This window comes from Strongylocentrotus purpuratus, unplaced genomic scaffold (genome assembly GCF_000002235.5).
Source record: "Strongylocentrotus purpuratus isolate Spur 01 unplaced genomic scaffold, Spur_5.0 spur5_scaffold_6, whole genome shotgun sequence".
NCBI classification, from domain to species: Eukaryota; Metazoa; Echinodermata; class Echinoidea; order Camarodonta; family Strongylocentrotidae; genus Strongylocentrotus; species Strongylocentrotus purpuratus.
In genome coordinates, this window is record NW_022145612.1 from 60,892,845 (window position 1) to 60,914,485 (window position 21,641).

The 21,641-nt window shown below is 39.7% G+C and overlaps 2 protein-coding genes across 2 annotated transcripts in view; one reads left to right on the top strand and one right to left on the bottom strand.

Moving 5' to 3' along the window:
- Positions 1–1,298: 1,298 nt before the first annotated feature.
- LOC115929943 lies at positions 1,299–3,567 on the bottom strand. Its single transcript, XM_031000108.1, has 2 exons — positions 3,550–3,567; positions 1,299–3,455 (listed from the first exon to the last, which is right to left on the bottom strand). Exons 1-2 carry the CDS (start codon positions 3,565–3,567, stop codon positions 1,299–1,301), a joined length of 2,175 nt encoding a protein of 724 aa, XP_030855968.1.
- A 3,059-nt stretch (positions 3,568–6,626) lies between these two features.
- Positions 6,627–21,641, top strand: part of LOC578656 (low-density lipoprotein receptor-related protein 4) — a 32,516-nt gene continuing 17,501 nt past the window's right edge. The window contains exons 1-14 of the mRNA XM_030972822.1: positions 6,627–6,834; positions 9,075–9,158; positions 10,867–11,040; positions 11,635–11,813; positions 12,279–12,521; positions 13,138–13,354; positions 13,806–13,940; positions 15,112–15,238; positions 16,677–16,821; positions 17,854–17,970; positions 18,687–18,959; positions 19,558–19,711; positions 20,489–20,635; positions 21,101–21,218. Of these exons, the coding sequence (XP_030828682.1) occupies positions 9,112–9,158; positions 10,867–11,040; positions 11,635–11,813; positions 12,279–12,521; positions 13,138–13,354; positions 13,806–13,940; positions 15,112–15,238; positions 16,677–16,821; positions 17,854–17,970; positions 18,687–18,959; positions 19,558–19,711; positions 20,489–20,635; positions 21,101–21,218 (2,076 nt within the window). The 5' untranslated portion in view covers positions 6,627–6,834; positions 9,075–9,111. The remainder of the gene's footprint in view (positions 6,835–9,074; positions 9,159–10,866; positions 11,041–11,634; positions 11,814–12,278; positions 12,522–13,137; positions 13,355–13,805; positions 13,941–15,111; positions 15,239–16,676; positions 16,822–17,853; positions 17,971–18,686; positions 18,960–19,557; positions 19,712–20,488; positions 20,636–21,100; positions 21,219–21,641) is intronic.

The following is a 21,641-nucleotide window of genomic DNA, read 5'->3' on the forward strand; positions in this document are numbered from 1 at the left end:
CTTTCTGTTCAAACCTTTGATTTTAAAAACATTATTTACATTTTTATTGATGCTATACAAGTGTCTTCCATTCTCTGCTTTATCCCAGAGGCTTTGCCGCATGGATTTATAAAAAATATCTGATTCACTTACGAACTCACTTTTGTTTTGGTTTACTATTATATCAGTGTTTTTTTTTGAAGCTTGTTTTGCCAACAAATCAGCTCTTTCATTTCCTGGTAGGCCGCAGTGTGTGTGTGTGTGTATTGGGTTTTTACAGACGTGTATCAATCAGATATGATTATTTACGTCTGGGACCGACCTTTAAACGTCACCATCCGAAAGACGTGACTCAGTTTCGAACCTGCGTCCTCGGCTGAATCAGTTTGTAACTTTCACTTTTTAGCTGGATTACAGGCGCACGCAGTGTGTGTGTGTATTGGGTTTTTACAGACGTGTATCAATCAGATATGATTATTTACGTCTGGGACCGACCTTTAAACGTCACCATCCGAAAGACGTGACTCAGTTTCGAACCTGCGTCCTCGGCTGAATCAGTTTGTAACTTCCACTTTTTAGCTGGATTACAGGCGCACGCCACAACGCCTAGTGGCGTGCGGCGGTCCTTATAATGGCGTGAGTGCGGACTTGGGGGAAAGCACTGGGCCGGCGGGCTCGGCGGGTAGGCAGGCAGCTGTCGGTGGTGGCGCTCGGTTGCGTGAATTGGCGGGAAACGAGTGGGCGGCGGCTATGCGGACGTCGTGTGGTTGGTGTCGGGGGAGTAGCGGGCGGTGTGTCGGCTGTTGAGTGGGTGTATCGATCGGCGGTGAGGACGGCTATTATTGGTGTCGCTCTGTGTGTGTTGGTCGGCGGTTTCGGCGGGCAGATCTCGGTGGGATCAGGTGAGTAGCTTTGTGGCGTCGGCGTAGGTTGTAGCGAGGTGTGGGCGTGGGCGGTGCTTGTGTGGGTGAAGTGGCTAGTTGAGAATGTGTAGTGCTTGTTTGATTAGGAGTGGTTGGGTGGTTGCAGGTGGTGTCCGGGCTGACGGATGGATGGATTGGTGAAGTGTTGGTGGTTAGCGTGCTGGTTGTGGAGTTGGTTGAAGATTGGTCGGAAGTAGAATGGTGAGGAAGGATTGGGTGCCAGATGCTGTTGATGTGAAGGCCTGGGTCTTGGGGTACGGTGTTGTGTTGGTGGATCTCGATGGCTTCTCGGACCCTTCGGGTGTTCCAATGTCGGATGGTGGTGATGAGGTGACTTTTATCCCAGTGAATGCGGTGGAGCTCTTGTTGTGCGTGCTTGACGATGACTGACTTGTCCTAGTCGCTGCGTCGGTGGTGGGTCTTGTGTTCTTTCAGTCGGGTGTCGAAATCGCGGCCGGTTTCTCCAATGTAGACTTTGCCGCAGTCGCAGGGAATCTTGTAGACGCCTGGTTGTTTGTTGGATGGGTGCTTGTCCTTGTGAGAGTGAAGAGTGGAGTGAAGCTTGTGGCTGGATTGGTGTCTGACGAGGATGTTGGCTGAGCGGAGGATGCGTTGTAGTCGGTGTGATGTCTTGCCGATGTAGGGAAGTACGATGGTGGCGGTAGGCTTGGTATCAGGTTGGGTTCCGGTGGTGATGTTGTTGGTCTTGTGGTAGGAAGTTCGGGTGTTGATTTTCCTTCTTGGGTACTGGTTGATGGAAGTGAGTGCGTGCGTGATGTGCTTGAGTTCTTGCTGGAGATGTGCTTTGTCACTGAGTTGGTGGGCTCGTCTGATGAGTGAGTTGGAGACTGATTGGTGGACTGATGGATGGTGGTGAGATCGGAAGTTGAGGTAGCGGTCTGTGTGGGTTGGTTTCCGGTATACTTGGTGCGCGGGGAATCCTGATGGTGTCTTGGTGATGAGTACGTCTAGGAAAGGGATTGAGTTGTCGTGTTGGGTCTCCACGGTGAACTTAATGCTGGGATGTTGGTTGTTGATGTGGTCGAGGAACTGGTGGAGGTCTGGTGTGCTGTGTGGCCAGATGACGAAGGTGTCGTCGACGTAGCGTAGCCAGAGTGAAGGAGACTTGTCGGCGGACTTGAGTGCTTGGTGCTCGAGGTGTTCCATGAAGATGTTGGCGATGATTGGTGAGAGTGGAGATCCCATGGCTGCTCCTTGAAGTTGTTTGTAGAAGTTGCTGCGCCACTTGAAGGAGTTTGAGTGGAGGCAGGTGAGAAGGAGGTCGTGGATCTGGTCAGGTGTGAGCTTGGTCCTAGATTCGAGGTCTGGGTCTGAGATGAGGCGTTGTCTGATGATGTCGCATGCTTGGTCTACAGGAACGCTGGTGAATAGAGAGGTGACATCGAAGCTGACGAGCGTGTCGGATGGCTGGATCTTGGTTTTGGAGAGGATGTCGATGAAGTGCTTGGAGTTGGTGACGTGGTGCTGGGTTTGGCTTACGAGTGGTTGTAGAATGTTGGCGAGATGACGTGCAGTGTTGTAGCAGGATGATCCTCGGGTAGAGATGATAGGGCGGAGAGGGATGAGTGGCTTGTGAATCTTGGGCTGTCCGAAGAGGATAGGTGACTTAGCTGACGAAGATCTGAGTTGGAAGTAGAGTGCCTTGGGTAGTGCGTCGGATCTGTGTAGGGTCAAAAGTTGTTGGTTGATCTTCCTTTCGTTGGCCAGGGTTGGGTCCCTCTTAAGTTTGGAGTAGGTTTCCTTATCTTTGAGTAGGTCGCAGATCTTATCTTCGTATGCATCTTGGTCCATGACGACGGTGGCGTTTCCCTTGTCTGCTTGTAGGATGTGGATGGATTGGTTCTTGCGGAGGTCTTGAATAGCGGATCGTTCTACTTTGGATAGGTTGGGTTTGGGTGGCTTAGCTTTGGCGAGAGCGTTGGTAATTTTGAGTCGGATGTCGTTGGCAGCAGCTTTGTAGAGGAAACGGAGCTTGGGTTCTACTTGTTGCACGATGTCGGAAAACGGTATCTTCTTGGGAGCTACGGCGAAGTTGAGTCCTAGGGATAGAACCTGGTGTTCGGCTTGGGAGAGTCTGTGCTGACTGAGGTTGACTACTGTGTCCTTAATGGGAGGGTCGTTGGTGCGGATCGGCTTGCGTGAACGTAGTTGGTCGAACTTCCTAATCTGCTTGAGTTTGGTGGTCTGAAAGGCGAGTTGGGCGGTGTGGTCGTTGAAGGACTGTACTTTGCTGAGGTCATCAGGATTGAGTTGTTGGTTGATCTTAGACTGAGCTGCAGAGATAGCGGTGTTGAGATCGTAGAGTTGGTGGCGTGTGTATACGATGCGTTCTCGGGTAAGGTCAATACCGGCTTGGTGTAGTATGCGCTGAGCCTTGGGGGCGTGAACGGAGGATTTGAGTTGAAGGCCTGGAGAGATGGTGTCGGAGTCGCGGCAGCGTTTGAGGAAGGCTAGGTGGTTGGTGAGCTTGGCTGATTTAACTAGGTCGCGCTGGAGTTGTCTAGCGATGAGTTGAGTAGACTCCCCGTAGAGCTGAATCAGATGATGTTTGAAAGTGTATAATTGTTTAACTTTTCCTTGTGAAATTAGGAAAAAATAAAACACAATATATCATTGCTGCACATACAATGTATGCACACGTCATTAATCTTTCAGCCCATTAATGTCAGTATTAATTTCAAAATTCGAAAATAAAGCTCGTTGTTTTAGCTGCCGGCTTTTTGTGTATCGAGATAAAATTGAGATATTACAAAGAGCGCCCCCTCTCTGCGTTTAAGATACATAAAGGAACCCCCCTCCCCCCCCCCCCCCCGAGAAACATTTGTAACGTACCACGAGCGGGTTTGTTAGGATAGCGCAAAAAACAAGGAGAAAAAAAAAGAAAGAAGAAAAGGACAGAGATTGGTAAGCTAACATGATATTAATATCTCCCCTTTTTTGTGGGGGGGGGGGGGGGGGGGTAAGAAGAAGAAAAAATAAACATAATATATGCAAGCATATTATGAGTGTATAGACGTAAATTTGATTTAAAAATAAATGTTCTCATAGTATTCGGCAATAATGGTCATAAACTGACTGACTTGCCTAAATTAAACAACATGAAACAACAACAACACTAACCTAGGCAGTCTCACGGAACGACGAAAATCTACATGATTCAACTGTACCAAATGAAATATTTAAGGTATCCATCATCCTATGCTGGATATGCCGCTTGTACGTGAGCTGATTTGTACTAAGGACTATGATGACAGCGTAATACAAAAACAGTGTAATACTACAGATGTGTATTTATATATATATATATATATATATATATGAATATCATGCAAATCGATTCCACACGCAAATACATTTCAAAGTGGTAGCATAACATAAACGTATGAAACGAGTTTTTCTTGTTCATAATCGCATGGCAATTTGGAGATCCTTTGCCGACCTCTAAATGTATAGATTTATTATTCAAACCTCAACGTCACGGTAATTTGTCTTTATATTATGACGATATACAGATTTCATTAAACCAACTGAAGTACTTGAGGATTTATTAAGAACCAGCCCCGCTCTCCATAGAATGGACACAAGTTAATATTCATGAGCCCAAACCACTACCCATTTTCTAGGGTAAAAATATATGGCGCCATTGATATACGTTCATAGATTTATCTTAAACAACGGGGGACCATTAAGATATTCATGCGTGGGTCGTTCGCGAAATAGGCAACTTGGCGATCACTACATGGAGTGGTCAAGTGTGACGTCATCAACAACTTTTCTTAGAGTTTCCAAATTTGAACTTCATTTTTCGAAAGAGCATCAAAACTAATGTCCAAATTTCGAAAACCAATTGATTATGTTAAGTATTGGCTGAGATATGACTATCAGAAGAAATAGATTTCAATGGGAAATCACTGTTTTTTTGCTCTGGTTCGAAATGTTATAAACCAGAGTATTAAACATAAAAGGGATTTCCTATTGACCTCTTTTTATTGGGATGGTCATATCTCAGCCAATAACTGTATGGGCTAAGTCCACTCCAAAACTAATTGCTTTTAATAGATGCAAAAAAACAAGGGAAACAGAACCCCCAAATTGAGTAAAATCGGATAACTAATAAGGAGGTTATGGAAAACTTAGAAAATCACAACACAAATTGCCAAATTGGTTATCAGTTTGTGACGTCATTGCCTCACTATTTATCAATTGCTTTATATATTTTTTATCCAATTAATTTCCCTTTTTATCCCTCAAATCTTGATTTCCCCATGCCTTCGCCGATGTTGTATGATTTGTATTATATTGCGTGCATGACATTTCACAAAATCTTTTATGAACTTTGAAGAATTGATACTTTTTTTTGAATATTTGATATTTATAATCATTGATTTTTACATCAATAGTTTATAAAAACTCACATTTTGCATGATTTAACTGAACAAAACTACTCTATATTAGTGCATCCACATTAAAAAAATATTACTTTCAATATAGCTTGGATGCTGGTGAGAGGAAATACCGTTTTAAGGGGATTGAATTGGAAATTTATATTATCAATATAAAGAAAACAATTCGTGGATAGTGAGGCAATGACGTCACAGAATCATGAGTGAGGTGCTAATTTGTCTTGTGATTTTCAAAGTTTGTTCATGTCATCAAAAATTCATAACTTTCTTATTAATTATCCAATTTTTATCAAACTTTTTTTGATTGGTTTGTCTGATTTTTCTGCTTCTATTGAAAGTAAGTTATTTTTCGGAGTGGAATTGCCCAAATTCAATTGGTTTTCGACATTTGGACATTATTTTTAATGCTGTTTCGGAAAATGGGGTTCAAATTGAGAAATTCTAAAATTTTTTCTTCAAGATTTCACAGCTTCAGTACTCTATAACACTGAGCCAGCGGGTATGACGCTCCCGTGCGTACGCCTGCATGTGCTGCCCTATATAAATCTACGCATGAGCAAATTTAATCATTTAAAAGTATAGATTTTGGCAATACGACACACAGAACTACGAATATAGAAAAAGTTGATAACAAAAATGTGGTATTCATCGACACACACACACACACACACACACACACCCAATATATAAGTATTGTTGACCAACTTATCCTTGTTACTTGTACCAAAGTTCTGTAATAAAAAAAAAAAGCGCTCTTAAAAAAAAGACCTATCGGCACATAATTGTAAGAATTAAAAAAAATATATAGGGACGCTCCCTCAGAAATTCCCTCAATTTAACAAGGAAGGAAACGTGCCTCGGTCATTGAAAGATAACAGCTCAGAGTATTGTGTTTGGATCAATTAACGAATAATATACTTTGATAAAGCATTGTCCTCAATTGGTGTTTGGATCATAATAGGTTAAACTATTTCCGCTGTGGTGTAGCCAGACAGGGGGCATCGCGAGAACATTTCAAATCGAGGGAGGAGATGCCGGCCATATTTGTCCGCCTATTCATTCGAAAATAACTAATTAGAAAAACAATACTAGTGATAAAAAATAATTTCTCGCCATTTTATAGTCATACAAATATTAGATCACAGATAATAATTTGCCCACAAAGTTCAGTAGACTCCTAAACGTAGTCTATGCACGCGGGGGGGGGGGGGGGGAATTGAGGGACGAACCCGGATCCCGTTACACGCATTTCCTTTGCATGGGCACACAGTTCCTCTTTTCGGTAAAAGTGGCATTAAGCTCTGTAACGTTATACTTCGGGTACACACACAGTTCCTCCTTTCGATAGTAAGAGTAATACAATTCTGGAGCATTTCACCTCGAAGATACAGATAGTTCCATTTCTTATAAAATTGGTATTCGTATCCGAATCATAGTCATTTTTGAATAGGCAGATCAACCTGTTCGTTATTTCTAAACACTACCAATCTCTCGACTTCTAGGCAAAGGTAAGTTCACTTTTACCCTGGTCGTTATCAATCCATGAATATATATGTTTGTAATTTTCATATATCTTCAAGCTTCTTTTCATGACAAATTGACTTTGTTCATGTAAATGGGAAGAATATTGTATACAGTTTTCTGCCCTATTTTCTAAGCAACAGTGTATAATTGTTTACCTTTTCCTTGTGAAATTAGGAAGAAAATATTATATTTTCCCCATTACATAATTATACGAACTTTAATGGCAAATATTACGCAGTGGCGTAGTTAGAGTTTAAAGGGATAGTTGAGTTCTGTTGCAGAGTGCGCTACACAAAATAATTTGTTTGTGAGATAATGAAAAACTGAGTGTCAAATTTGAAAGAACATAATATTTAAATGACAAAATAATCTTTGTTTGATCAAAATCGGTTCAGAGACGGCTGAAATATAACCATTTATAATACTTGTGTACCACCACAATTGAAATTGAAAAATTGAAAAACCGTTGAAAAAAACGAAATAACGCCTTTCACGTCGTATTTCAGCCAATGCCGATGTTAGCTTTTTTGTTGGCATTTTCTTGTTGCTTATATTACGCACAACCAGCCGGCCCATGTACTGTTTTTTTTAGTTAAATAATTCATTAATGGTCACTATGTTTTTTTTTAAAGTGGAGCTGAATTGGTATGCTCGTATTGGCTAAATTTCACACATTTTGGGGTCTAAAATTACCTTCATAGCAATTTTAGGTTCATAAAGGGCACTAGAAATGTCATTGATAAGTATAAGAGCAATAACCATGGACTTTGAAGGCATTTGCGGTCTGAAAACAGAACTCAACTATCCCTTTAATAAGTGGGGGAGGGGGTTAAAATCACCTCAGAAGGGTAGACAGAGTGAAATAATGATCCATAGACTGCGTCTTAGTGGCTTAAAACTGAATAGTATTATGTTGAAGGCTGGTAGGCACCAATCTGAAAATTGTGAGTGTTTTTCTTAGGAAAAAGAGACAATTCACCACTTTCTGTACGTTTGAACTAGATTGTATAATACAGAGTGCCCTCTTACATAATGTACCTGCGGAATTAAATACCTAATAGAGGCGGAAGAAAATTGGAGACTTTAATTGTGGACACACACATTGCACTCATTATGTACTAAGATCACATCGGTTCGAAGTAAGCTGCCAGTAGGGCAACCCCATGATTGTGGTGTAGATCCTTAGTCGAAAGAAAATAGAGTAGACCGGAAAGGGTCTATGAAGTGATTATTGTATATGTTTTCTGTACACATCAACGTTTTAGAATTTATAAGTAAAACACAAGATATCATTGCTGCACATGTCAGTATTAATTTCAAAATTCGAAAATAAAGCTCGTTAAAATGTGTTTGATATTAAATGTATTTTGGCTGCCGGCTTTTTGTGTATTTCGAGATAAAATTGAAATATTACAAAGAGCGCCCCATCCCTGCGTTTAGGATACATAAAGGACCCCCCCCCCGAGAAACCTTTGTAACGTACCACGAGCGGGTTTGTTAGGATAGCGCAAAAAACAAGGATAAAAAAAAGAAAGAAGAAAAGGACAGAGATTGGTAAGCTAACATGATATTAATATCTTCCCTTTTTTGTGTGTGTTTGGGGGGGGGGGGGGTAAGAAGAAAATATATACATAATATATGCAAGCATATTATGAGTGTATAAACGTAAATTTGATTTAAAAATAAATGTACTCATAGTATTCGGCAATTATGGTCATAAACTGACTGACTTTCCTAAATTAAACAACATGAAACAACAACAACAACAATAACCTAGGCACCCTCGCGGAACGACGAAAATCTACAAGATTCAACTGTACTAAATGAAATATTTAAGGTATCCATCATCCTATGCTGGATATGCCGCTTGTACGTGAGCTGATTTGTACTAAGAACTATGATGACAGCGTAATACAAAAACAGTGTAATACTACAAAAGTGTATATATATATATATATATATATATATATATATGAATATCATGCAAATCGATTCCACACGCAAATACATTTCAAAGTGGTAGCATAACATAAACGTATAAAACGAGTTTTTCTTGTTCATATAGTCGCATGGCAATTTGGAGATCCTTTGCCGACCTCTAAATGTATGGATTTATTATTCGAACCTCAACGTTGCCTCTTTGATTTCCTTTCAAAAAGCAATATGATTAACGTATTGACTATTGACCACCAATAACGCTTTTTAATTCGTTCTTTTATTCCAGAACAATCGTCGATAAAGGCTAATGAGATTTTAGCACCATGTTGGTGAGCTCATCCGCGTGGTTAACAACCTTTCTAGTCCTGAGGTAATTATTAAAAAATAAAAATTAAAGACAAAAAAGAAGGTACAATAATTCTAACAAAGCCTTTAACTAATGCTGATTAAGGACATTCTTATTTTGATGAGGTAATACAGAAATAGTGTGGTAAAATTTGCTCATCAACATCCCGAAGCACCGCCTCCGAGACTGACGCCAGACCAACTGCAGACGGAACAAATAATTAAATTTCCCAAATGGACAAAATTAGTCGGTTTGGAGTCATGTTGGTAGGGGGCGAGGGGCGGAGGTATTAGCAAGATGTTATTTTTCGTGTGTAGGCCAATGCTTCATTCTGATGAAGGTGGTGCAGTTTCACTAATAATAAATATACGACAAAATATGCATCAAATGTCACGATTAGCTTACCAGCTTTATGAATGTCAGGTAATTATGATTTCAAATCCAATAACCCTTATCATGCATATACGTGCACCAATATCCAGAAAATGTGGGTACACAGGGTTACAGGTGTAGATGGATAAATGAATGAAGGAAAAAAGATACAATAGAGAGAGAGAGAGAGAGAGAGAGAGAGAGAGAAAGGAATCCTTCCAAAATTGATTTGTTTTCTCTTTGAATTTGTGTTTTTGCCCTTGATCAATATCATTTTACAAATCTAATGCGAATGTTATTTACTGGAGACAATGGATTGATCAGTTCAAATGATATTTTTAATGCGGTATAATTTCCCTTGTCAGAGAAAAACAGGAACCGATCTTCCTAGTATTTCATCACTTCCTGTAAAACAGTAGGCTCCAATGGTTGTGTATGGGTTCATGAATACAGTGTATTCTTAATAACAACTTTGGCCTGAGTGTTCGTGCTAGAAAAAGATCATATATAAGATCAAGTAGCCCAACTCTAACTGAAAACGAAACTTTAATCTAAATATCATTTACACAAGACATTAATTTAAATGCATTTATCTACCTTTTCTCACTTGATAGCAGAAGACAAAATTCAAACTTTTTGTATGAAGCATTTTGTTCAGTTACTGGAAAATTATAAAACAAATCAGTTATAATTGTCATCATGCCCCAGTAGTTTTTGTCCCAAATTACGTCAATGTTGAATATGAACAATTTCTCTTCTCCTTGTCCAACATGATGTCCAAGGCACACGAGGCGTTAATCTACTACCGCCAATTGATTGTTTCAATCAATAGTATTCATGCCTCAGTAAGCAGTCAACAAAAGGAGCCTAAAGATAATGACGGTTGCGCCTGGGAATGTCACACAAATTTACATTTTCTTTGAACGCATTTTTGTATGTAGATTGTTATGATGATAATAATAACAATAATGATTATAAACATAATAATAATATTGTGGGTTGAAATAACGCTTAATATATCGACGTCCTCTCTATGCGTTGTTACATAGTACATGTATATTATTACATCGGTCATTAGATTCAGGCGAGCCAATGCACAATGTATTTCCGCCAGTTTTCCGTCAAAACTCTTTATTCAGATAAACCCGAAACTTTGCAAATCTCTATCGCGCCCTGCTTCACGGGGTTGCGTCTGTGGCTAGAGATTGCACCTGGACCTGCATGATATATGCATATACATATATATATATATATGCCTGGTTGTCCTGGAGTGGAGTAAGTGAAACAACGCCTCGTGTGCACAGGGCCAAACACCATCTCTCCTTTACCCTGATCGCATATTCTTCTTTTGATTATCCAGCACATTTTTTACCCTCGGGTGCAGCCAGAGATGTGGGGGTTCCATAGAGGCCGGAGCTGGTGTGATACGTTCCACTAACTACCCTGACGGGTATCCAGCATCGGACTGTGTTTGGATCATTGACTCTGGCGCCGAGAACAGGATTAGACTCAAGTTCCAGGTCCGCGACTGCAGGTATGACCATCTTCATACCAGTCACGCCACTAATCCGATCCAGACCAACTTTAAAAAATAACAATTTTCGGCCATTAGGGGTAATATATATCATGTTTGGTCTACTGTTGGTCTCGCTGGTGTGACCGAGTTTTTTGTTTGCCTTAAAATGTATATGCTAACGGGTACAGTGGTTAAATGCAAAAATCTTTTATCTTTGCAAACAATACTGTTTTTGTCTCGACCAGGGCATTTCTTTAAGTGGAAACTCTTAAAAGTGAAAAGGTTCGGGGGAGGAATCCTTGCCACAACACTAACTTTTTTTTTAGCAAGATGTCAATCTACACATTGCTACACTCTATCCAGGTGAGGTTAATGGGTCCCTGGTAGGATTATTCCTTGAAATGCCCTGTGCGCTAATAACGGCTGCCTGAGCAAAAGCTAGAATAATAATTTTCAAAGCTTTTTGAAAGCGTATATCATAACGAAAGTATGTAGTATTGCAAACATTTGCCGTTTACTAAAAACGTTCGGCTTCAGCCCAACTCTGAAACAAGTTTGGAAATAGCGTTAATGTCGTTACTGTTTATTTCTGTATGCCATTATTAATATTAGTGGAGATTCCCTTTGGATCTATGATGGAAACGGGACGGTTGGAGTACCACGTTTGGGCCAATACTGTTCGACAGTTCCACCCACATCTATTGACTCTAGTGGACGGTTGGTGACAATCAAGTTTATGTCCGTGGGAGGAGCGGAAAACAACCAAGGCTTCGTCATATCCTATGAATCGAGTAAGCTTTTGGTTGATGTTTTTTCCAGGTTTTCTTTTAGGCACACGCTTTGCCGCATTCATGTTATCTTGGTCTAACTTAAGGTTGTTCATGGTAAGAGATTTGATTTTAAAAGGGTGTTTTCCAGGTTCCCGTTTCCATTTTGTCTATGACCACATTGATAATCTATTTTCTTCACAATCAGCTTATATGTTTTCTCCTTTAAATACACTGCTCTCCTCTGGATATTAATGATTTCATATGCTGATCCTCATTTGTAAATTGCAAGTTCAGATACAGCTAATCTTTAACATATCTACATTATTTTGAGTGAATCCGTCGTAAAATGATTTCTTTAAAAGAAAATTACCAATGTGTTTCAAGCATTCCTACTGCATGTTAGATTTGGTATCCCTTTATCTATCCTTGATAATATGAAAATATTTTTTCCAATGTTTTCCTTGGGTTACCCCTTCTTATTTCTAGTCGACTTAGCGCTTGGTTCTCGAGTCATTTGGAGCGAGATTGAAGCGTCCACGGGTTCGGTTCGATTGAACAGTGTACCGGCAGACCCCACCGTGATGTTGAAACCAGATGGCACAGTCCAGGACACCATCGTGACCGATTTCTACTTCATGGCCCCAAGTGGTAACTGGACCGCCCTAGAAACCCGGTATGGTGAGCACGAACTGATTTGGAGTGATGGTCTTCGAAAGGTCATGATCAAGGGTACGTCATTAAGATATTAATCGTTTCTTTTAATTCGGTTGCATGTGAGGCGTCCCTTGCCTGTGGGTGACTCAATCTTTTACAAGCCGTATGAGAGTGACATCGTAGAAAAAAAAGGAAACGGAAAATGATCAGCTAAAACAACGTGTTCAATTACCGGCGTATTGACGCAGGTATAACGCAATCGAAATCACTGGTATAACCTGAATTCATGTGTTCGATTGGCTTTTATGTCGTTGTGCCTGCGTATGAGCATGAATCTGCAAGAATGTATCTCAATCATGTTTGTATTCTTCTGTTGCGTTATCAAAGTTCCGTCACCTCTACAACTTGCAAATCATTAAAGCCAGTACATGTTTCGGATCGTTTCAGATATGGTATTTAAACCTATTGCCAATTTTTTACATTAACGCGTCATACCAAAAGACGTTAAAAGATGGGAGTTGTTGCTACCTTGTTTGGCGTTCAACAATAAGGGTTAGAGCAACGTCGATCTGGCGCTGTTCAGTGGCTGCCGGGCTCACGATCAATTGGGCAACAAGAATTTCCGTTTTGGTTTAATAAAATTTGGAGTGGACTATTAGGCTATTATTCATTATTATTTTTTCTTCTTCAGGGTCAATGGGAAGTAACCGATCGGCGAAAATCTACTACGGTTTTACATCATCCAGCGTTCTCGGAGTCGCCGTTGATTGGCTGACGGGCAACGTGTATTGGACAGATGCAGCGTATGATTGGATAATAATGCATGACGCAAACGGGACGCGTAACGTACTGATTATTGACGAGGGCCTGGATATTCCTACAGGCATAGCCATTCATCCATCCAGGGGGTAAGATAATTTATTTTCAGTTTCTTTTCGAAAGTAGATCTGGGAATTTCAGTCGAGAGGAAATGTTTGGAAATTCCGGAAGTTCATGATCCGGTGGATGCGTGGCGTAGATAGTAGTTAATATTTTTCCAAAGAGGATTGGTGGTGCTGGTGGTGGTAAGTGGTAGCAGGGGGGGGGGGGGGGGGGGGTTGTTCCTATTTGTGATCTAATCTCTCGTCCATATAGATATTTTCAGAGGATGATATCAAGCAACTAAACTTGATGTTACAAATCCTAAACCTGCAGGTTCAAGACCTGGCGGAGTAACTGTATTTTTTCTAAGCTACTTATGATTTTTCCCTCATTTATTGAATAATAGTTACCTGTTAACGGAGGCTTTCACGAAGATTACATTACAAAAGTAAACCAACTAAAATTCTTAGTTTTCGAGCACACGTTTTTTCCCATCAGATACCTATTCTGGACTGACTCAGGATCCAGGCCAAAGGTAGAGAGGAGTAATCTTGCAGGAGGAGGTCGTCTTCAGCTGGTTTCCACAAACATCGTTCGTCCCTCTGGAATAACAGTTGATTATGAAACTGACTTGTAAGTATAACAAACTGAAGTACACGAATAACTAGTCAGACAGGAGTAAATCTCCATGGATAGAGGGCTGGAGCGCATTGGGAGCTCAAGCCCGTCAAAAAATTGCTCAAGTCTTCTCTCACTGATTGAGTTGTTCCATTTTGATAAGTAGAGTAAACATCTTTGTGACACAATACAGTACAAGATTAACTCAACGGCAGTAAATGATGAAGAAAAAAAACAAACTGGAAAGTAATTACCGTGAAAAGAAAAAGTCAATAAAGTTTTCTACCTAATGATACGTTTACACTATGTTCCTGGCGGCTGCGGCATTCCGTTTGCCCCAAACGTAGAGCGCCGTTTTCAGTCTTGTTAGGTCTTGCCAAGTTTTCCAGTACGTTCCCTGCCGGCCCGTCACGTTCTCACGGGGTCCCTCACGATTCTCACGTTGTGATCAAGGTCTCACACGTTTTTCACATTCTGTCAAGGCTTTCTACAGATGAAACGTGGACGCAGGGCAACTTTGAAGCCCGTTTGTGCCCACTGTATAAAAAAAAGGCCTCCCATGCATTGGCAATCATTGTATCCTGAGACCAGCGCGTAAGACCGTAGTAGAACGCAAAGCGCCTTAGGGCGCCGATCCCGTAAAACTTCCTACTACGGATCACCTCCAATATTTGTTACGGTCTATTACGTACTGACACGTTTTGTTGCGTTCACCCCGTTTTACTACGGCCTACTAGGCTTCTTATCCGCGCCATGACTGCCGTGACAAATTTTATGACAGTTTAAAAATCTGGCCCGGCATCTACAGCATTCACGGCCTGTCACGTTTGTCCATTCCGTCCCCCGCGTTGTCTCACGTCCATCCCGTTTAGTCCACGCGGTGCCCTGAAACGTGATTTCCATGGCCGCCGGGAACACGTAGCATAGCTTCAGTATTCTAATTATACATTAACTATACTGCACTCTTAGACTTTTAATTTCCAATTTTGAGTAAGGCCAGGGAATTCCACCCTAAAATCGTAATATTTATGCATTTTTTGGAGTTATTATCATAAATTGACAGTCTAGTGTAGGGCTACTTGATCTTAGATATGCTGAGTGGTAGTAATGAGGAAAAATAGCCACCGGGACTACGTCAGGCTTCACTGAGTGTAATCTAAATCATTGGACTCTTTGATGACCTCAGAGTGTATTGGGTGGATTCCGATCCATCCTACAACCACATGGAAGTCTGCAATCTTGAAGGGGCAAATCGCAGGACACTGATGGACTCTCCAACCAATCTAGGCCTTTTCGACTTGACCATCTCCGGGGTAAGTGCGAGTATAAATTAACATTACTCATCGACGAGATGCCAAACAAATTATTACATCTTTCGTTTGGATACCCAAATTGCCAAAGAATATTTATCAAATACAAATACAGTCCTACGAATACCAATTTAGATATAACGTCATAAGTTCCGTCACAACCAGATTGGACATGTGAAGATTTCCTGAAGTCATCTTTTATGAATGAATGGCACATCAGTCTATTCTAGTTTGTTGAGCAGAAACATTTGAAAATCATAAAACTAGTCTCTTCTTGAACCTGCTCAATCCGTTTAGAAACACGGTAGTGAATTATTATATGCGTCATTTGATGTTGAGTGTTAAATTTTAGATCGAATTTATTCTTATTCAACCTATGTGTTAATGTTGCGGATTGTTTTGACATAACGAAATCAACTAAATAGCAAATAAAGATGGGCATTTGCGGACAACTTGACAAGTAAAAGTTTTTAGTAATTTAAATACAGTGCGTCCCAGAAAAAACGAAACCGAGAATTATCGACGTTTTATCATAACTTAATCAAAAGTGTAATTGATAAATGACGCATATTTGGAAAGCTTAGATCCTCCTCTTTCATTTGATGCAACTCATAATGATGCATATTTCACGCATGAGTAATTAAAATAAATTTGAAGAGAGGAAACCAAAAAGTCATTTGGCGGACGATTTCTGAATTTCAAAGAGAAAATCACATTTCTAGAAAGTTGAGTTTCTGCCCTTTCATATGACACCTCAATCAGGAAAAATGAGCAAGAAATGACAAAGTTCTGTTTGTTTAAAATAGTGCTTGCATTTCCATAATTTTATAAAACGAATTCGTTTTCACTGGCTGCCTGCCGTAGCAAGAAAGGGAATTAACAAAAAAATTAACTCTGCTTCGTTGACAATCAGTCGTAGACGAAAGGCGTCATGCATAGCTGATTGTCACCGAAATGGAGTTAAGTCTTTTGTCAATTCTGCTTCTTGCTACGGCAGGCACCCAGTGAAAACGCACTGTATTTCATGTTTTTGACTAAATTAACATCCAATGCGTCAATGTACTTCGATGTGTTGTGGTATGATGGTTCATTACCTGACTCTCATTCAAAGGATTGAGGGTTCGAATCCTAGTCCGGCACTAAGGTCTTTTGGCAAACGCTAATCCACATTTGCCATTTACCATACTGGTATAAATGGGTGCCTGGCAATTGCTGAGTTAATAATAATTGAAGGACCAGAAGGAACTGCAGTATTAATACTGATGTGGCCACCTCGGGTAAATATTTGGCATGCTCAAAGACTCTAGCAGGGCTTTATCACCGCTCAGATATTAGAAGTAGTCGTTAACCCATGGAAACAAAAATAGATTGGATTTGCATTTGTAGATCGGCGTGTCTTTGTCAGTGTTGATATCGAGGCATTTGTTTCTCCTCTTTAAAGAACTACATCTACACAACGGCAAAAGAGGCCCAGAAACTGATAGTGCTAGTGAAAGACAGTGGTCAAGAACTATTCAATCTTGGCCTCCAATATACTCCATACAGCATCGTGACCTATGCACCGGATGTACAACCTCAGGGATATTGTAAGTCTTTAAAAAATAATCTATTGAAAGAACATTAGATCCTGGCGCCATCTTATCAAGACATGTTACGTGTCGTCTGAATCAATCGCAACTTGACGTAAAGATCAATTTAAATCGTCAGTCTGACCGTAAGAGAGAGATAATGATATTTTTTGTACGATTGACTGCAGGACTTGAAGGGCAAGTTCACTCCAAAAATAACTTACTTAAAGTATATAAAGAACAATCAGACCAATCAAAAAAAAGTTTGACCAAAATCGGATAACTAATAAAAATTTATAATAATATAAAAATATTCCGTGTTTATATAGCGCTCAATACATCGATCCAACGATGTGTCTAAGCGCTTTACAGATATATTATTACCCCGGTCATCGGATTCAGGCTTACCTGAATTTTTGAAAATATATGTTAAACTATGAGGGGACTTTACGATCTTTATGATTAGTCTGGATCAATCGCAACTCTTTACAATTAGGAACCTAAAATCAAGTCTTATTTCACCATTTAAAGATAAAGGTGAGTTCTGGTCATCCGATTGCATTGTGAAAGAAAAGGTGTGGAATGGATCAGAAAAAGTTGATCATGTAGCATGTCAGTATTGGTGTGTACTGCAAAGTTCTGGAGTCATCAAAATCATAATAAATTTGGCCCGGTCTTGGTAAAGTAACAAACACTGTACACAGAAATATGAATATGGGACTACACAAATGATGTCGAGGCTACTAACCTTGATTTCCTAATCTTTATATGGTCATTACTTAGCCAGTATACATTTTCTACCAAAGATTGTTAGGCAAATGACATTTATTTGTAATCTTGAACATGCAGTGAAAGTTTGATTCTGTAAATTACCTTTATAAAGGATCAATTAGAATTACTTACGGATCATGTCGAAAGAAGACAGGTCTGTGAAGATTGATTTTAGTTACTGATGTCATCATTATGATATTCTTTGATTCTAGAATAACGAGCATATATATATATTATAATTTTCTTGTCTCTAAAATTACAAATTTGTTATGCTTATAGCACCGTGTAGCAGTAACCCTTGTAGCTTCCTTTGTGTCGGGGGAGGACCCAACGGTTACTCCTGTCTCTGTGGAAACGGTTTCCTCCTAAAGGAAGATGGTCGTACATGCGAAAAGGGTAAGGCTTCAAGCGCAAGCTCTCTGTTGTGGATTGATTTGTGTGTTTCTCAGTAAGAAGATGTGTGATACATGTAGTTAGATATATTATTGAAAACAAGAAACATATCACATACAGCAGGCTTGCGGTTGCACCACGTGTGAGAGAGAGATAGTCAGCCTGTTCAAAACGTCGAGCCACTCCCGCCACATATCCTCTACAACCGGCGCTATAGTTCTCCTTAGAACTATAAGCTAAGAAACGGATAACCAACAGTCCTTTTCAAGACTACACCAACAGTCCTTTTCAGGACTACACACACTCAAGAAAGAAAAATTATCGAAAGTCCTTTTCAGGACTTCCCAATCCTCTCTCTCTCTCTCTCTCTCATGGTGCAACCACAAGCCCACTGTATATCTACATCACCATGCAAGCCGATACATATAAGCAGCATCTAAGAAACATATCGGTTTTAATGCAATAAACAGTCCGAAAATACATTATTTACATCGTTTTCATTTGAATTTAGGCAACAAGTTTTCAATCCTTTTATATGTTTTGTCCATTTTTGTTGCTCTTCTACGCTTGCCAAGCCTTTATTGTACTATGTTGTTACTATTGTGTAATGGTTTTCTCCCTTAATCTTTTGCATGTCAATGATTTATAATGTGTATATATTGGCCCCAGATCACACTTATGACACCTAAGCGTATTTCATCTTTTCTTCTTAATTCCAGCGGGTACGATAGACCCACCGCAGTACTTCGTTGCCTCGCGCTCCAAGCTTTGTCGATATCCCATCAACTTTCCTGACATTGCTTTCCCCATTGTCTCAAACTTTAATGTATCCTGCTTCTTAGAGGGGCGGAGCCATGCCGTAGCTATCGCCGTCGATTTGGAAGACGGAATCGTGTTCTTCAGTGACTTAGGAATAAAGGGAATAGGAATGGCCACCCTCAGAGATGGTGCACCGGTGAAGATTATCACGGGTGGGGTACGGGCTGTACAAGGTATAGGACTGTAATCTATCTCATAATGGCAAGCCTACTATCATTGTTATCATCATCAGCACTCTCATCTTAATCGTCATCATTTGATCGCCATCATCATCATGATCATCATTATCGTTATTATCATCCTTATCGTTATCACTACCATCATCATTATCATCATCATCATCACTTTCATCATCATCATTATCCTCATCATCACGAGCATCATTACCACCATCATAATCACCATCACCACCAACATCATCACATATCATCGAACGATAGAAAATAATATTTATGTTCTAATTCCCATGTCATTGTAGGCTCATAAGATTATAATTTCGAATCTTAAACCACAACATACAGACGCTTTATTGAATTCTATTTTGGTGAAGAACAAAGATAGTTGGCTATGAGGTTTTATTCGACGACCAGCAGAATTCTTAACGTTTCCCCCTAAATCAGTGTATGCTTAGTATGTTATCTATATGGACTTTTATAAATCGTGTACATGACTATTCAGTATAAAAAAAATGGGCGCCATTTTTCTCAAAATCAACATGATCCAGGGCAGTCCTTAGATTGGCACGTTTGCTTTCATTACATTTTCCTTCAGGTTTAGCCGTAGACTGGATGACGAAACACTTGTATTGGACGGACCATGCCAGGGGTACCATTGAGGTGTCCAAGTACGACGGATCTTACCGAACAACACTCATCAAGGACAATGTCATCAAGCCTAGGAGCATTGCCATCGATCCAGAGAGAAAGTAGGTTATTTTTATAATTCACGGCGCTCACAGAAGTTTTACTTAACACTTGTTGTCAGTAAATTAGAAACGTGTATTTAGAGTGACAACAATCTTTCCTTTGGGGAAAGGCGTGCTTGAAATGTTAATATTCATGCTGATGTTCTTCACAGAAAATAGTGTTTGCATGCCTTAAGTGTTATATAATTTGGAGACTATGGTATTAAATCAAATGGAGTCTATATAATATCAAATAAAAAATGAGTTCATGTAACATCTCATTTGACGATGTTGACATTAACATTTCTCGTCAAACCAGGGAAAGCGATACGAGGTTTGGTGGATCTGATCATTACACTTGATACTTTATACACCATTAATAATTGATAATAGCGAATAGCATTTGCTGGAAAAGATATTTTTACATAAGCCTAGGGCTGGCTAAAATACAATTTAACCTAGGTAGTGAAATGTCTTTAGGCAGGTATTCACAAAGAGCACGCTAACTTTATTCTAGGTGTACACCCCGACGAAAGTGAACGGAGTGCCAAGCGTCAACATTTTAATCAAGTAGAAATTACCATAATTCTGTGACGAAATGAACACAATGATGTCATCATGAATTACTAGATTAATTTCATGTATTCAGATTGTAAACAAATAACAGTAATTCATATAAAAGAAAAATAGTGACATCTGAAGCTCTTTACATCAGTAGCCTAGATAGACCGGGTTAAACCAGGGAGGTGAGCTCGCCCTTTGTGAGTACAAGCCCTTTTGTTTATGTCGTTGCAACAGGTACATCTTCTGGACTGAATTTGGCCCACCTACCCAGATCGAGCGTGCTTCGCTGGATGGAACTGAACGTGTCGTCATAATGACGGCGCCACATGGTCTGCCATTCTTTGTCCCCACTGGGCTAGCTATCGACACAGAAGAACAAAGGTATAATCAGGAGAAAAAAATTATGAAAATATCGAGCGTTTTACTCAAAAATTTATTTCGTAAAACAAAATATGTGTCGTTTTTACAGATGTTCATTCCATAACAGATATCTATCTATTTATCATTCTTTTATACATATTCACTGAGTGACAAAGAAATCTTCAATTTCATTCAAATTATCAATTTTAATAAAACATGTTTACTAATTACAAACAAAAGCCATTACTTTTCTTTAAGAATTAGTTTACCTTTGTCTATATTCATTAATCCAAGTCTGAACGCAGTAACTGATAACTTTTTAAACCGCTATAGAAGTAATAGACCTTCAGACTTGACCTGAAATTATCCTTTTAATCTAGTCATCTACCATTCAATAATTGGTTTAGTCATGTGATATCTCCTGAGATATAAATAGAAAATGACTGCTGATCTAATATCACATCTTCTCCAACTTGTGTGTACTAGGTTGTACTACGCAGATCTTTCAACTCGTACTATCAATAAAGTCGATTATTTCGGGAACAATAAGAGACAGCTACTGAGGAAAAATGGTGCCATCTTCTTCGATGTTGCTCTCTACAAGGTAGAAAATGCATTTGCCACAGATTTCTGTTTTCTCTAGTTATCACACTCAAAAAATGTAGACCTACATGTGTAGTTCGATATGGTTCGTCCGAAGACCGTAGTTTATGATAAGAGCATACTTTGAAATGCAATCGTCGCTGTCGTTGTCAGATATGAAATAAGGTCACGGGAAACAACTGATTTAGGCTTGTTATACGCTTTCGTATATCAGTACATGCAGTCGTAGACTTTATCAGGGATTTCAACATCTAGTAAGCACACGCCATAACCTCTTCGTGTATATAATGAAAGGACAGTCCAACCTTTAACATAAGTTCATTTCTATGAAACAAGAACATTTAGGACTAAAAGAATGGTTTGAAGTATTAAAGTCGGACCGATTATGAAAAAGTTATGAGTGTTTGAAATGTGAGAGCTCAAT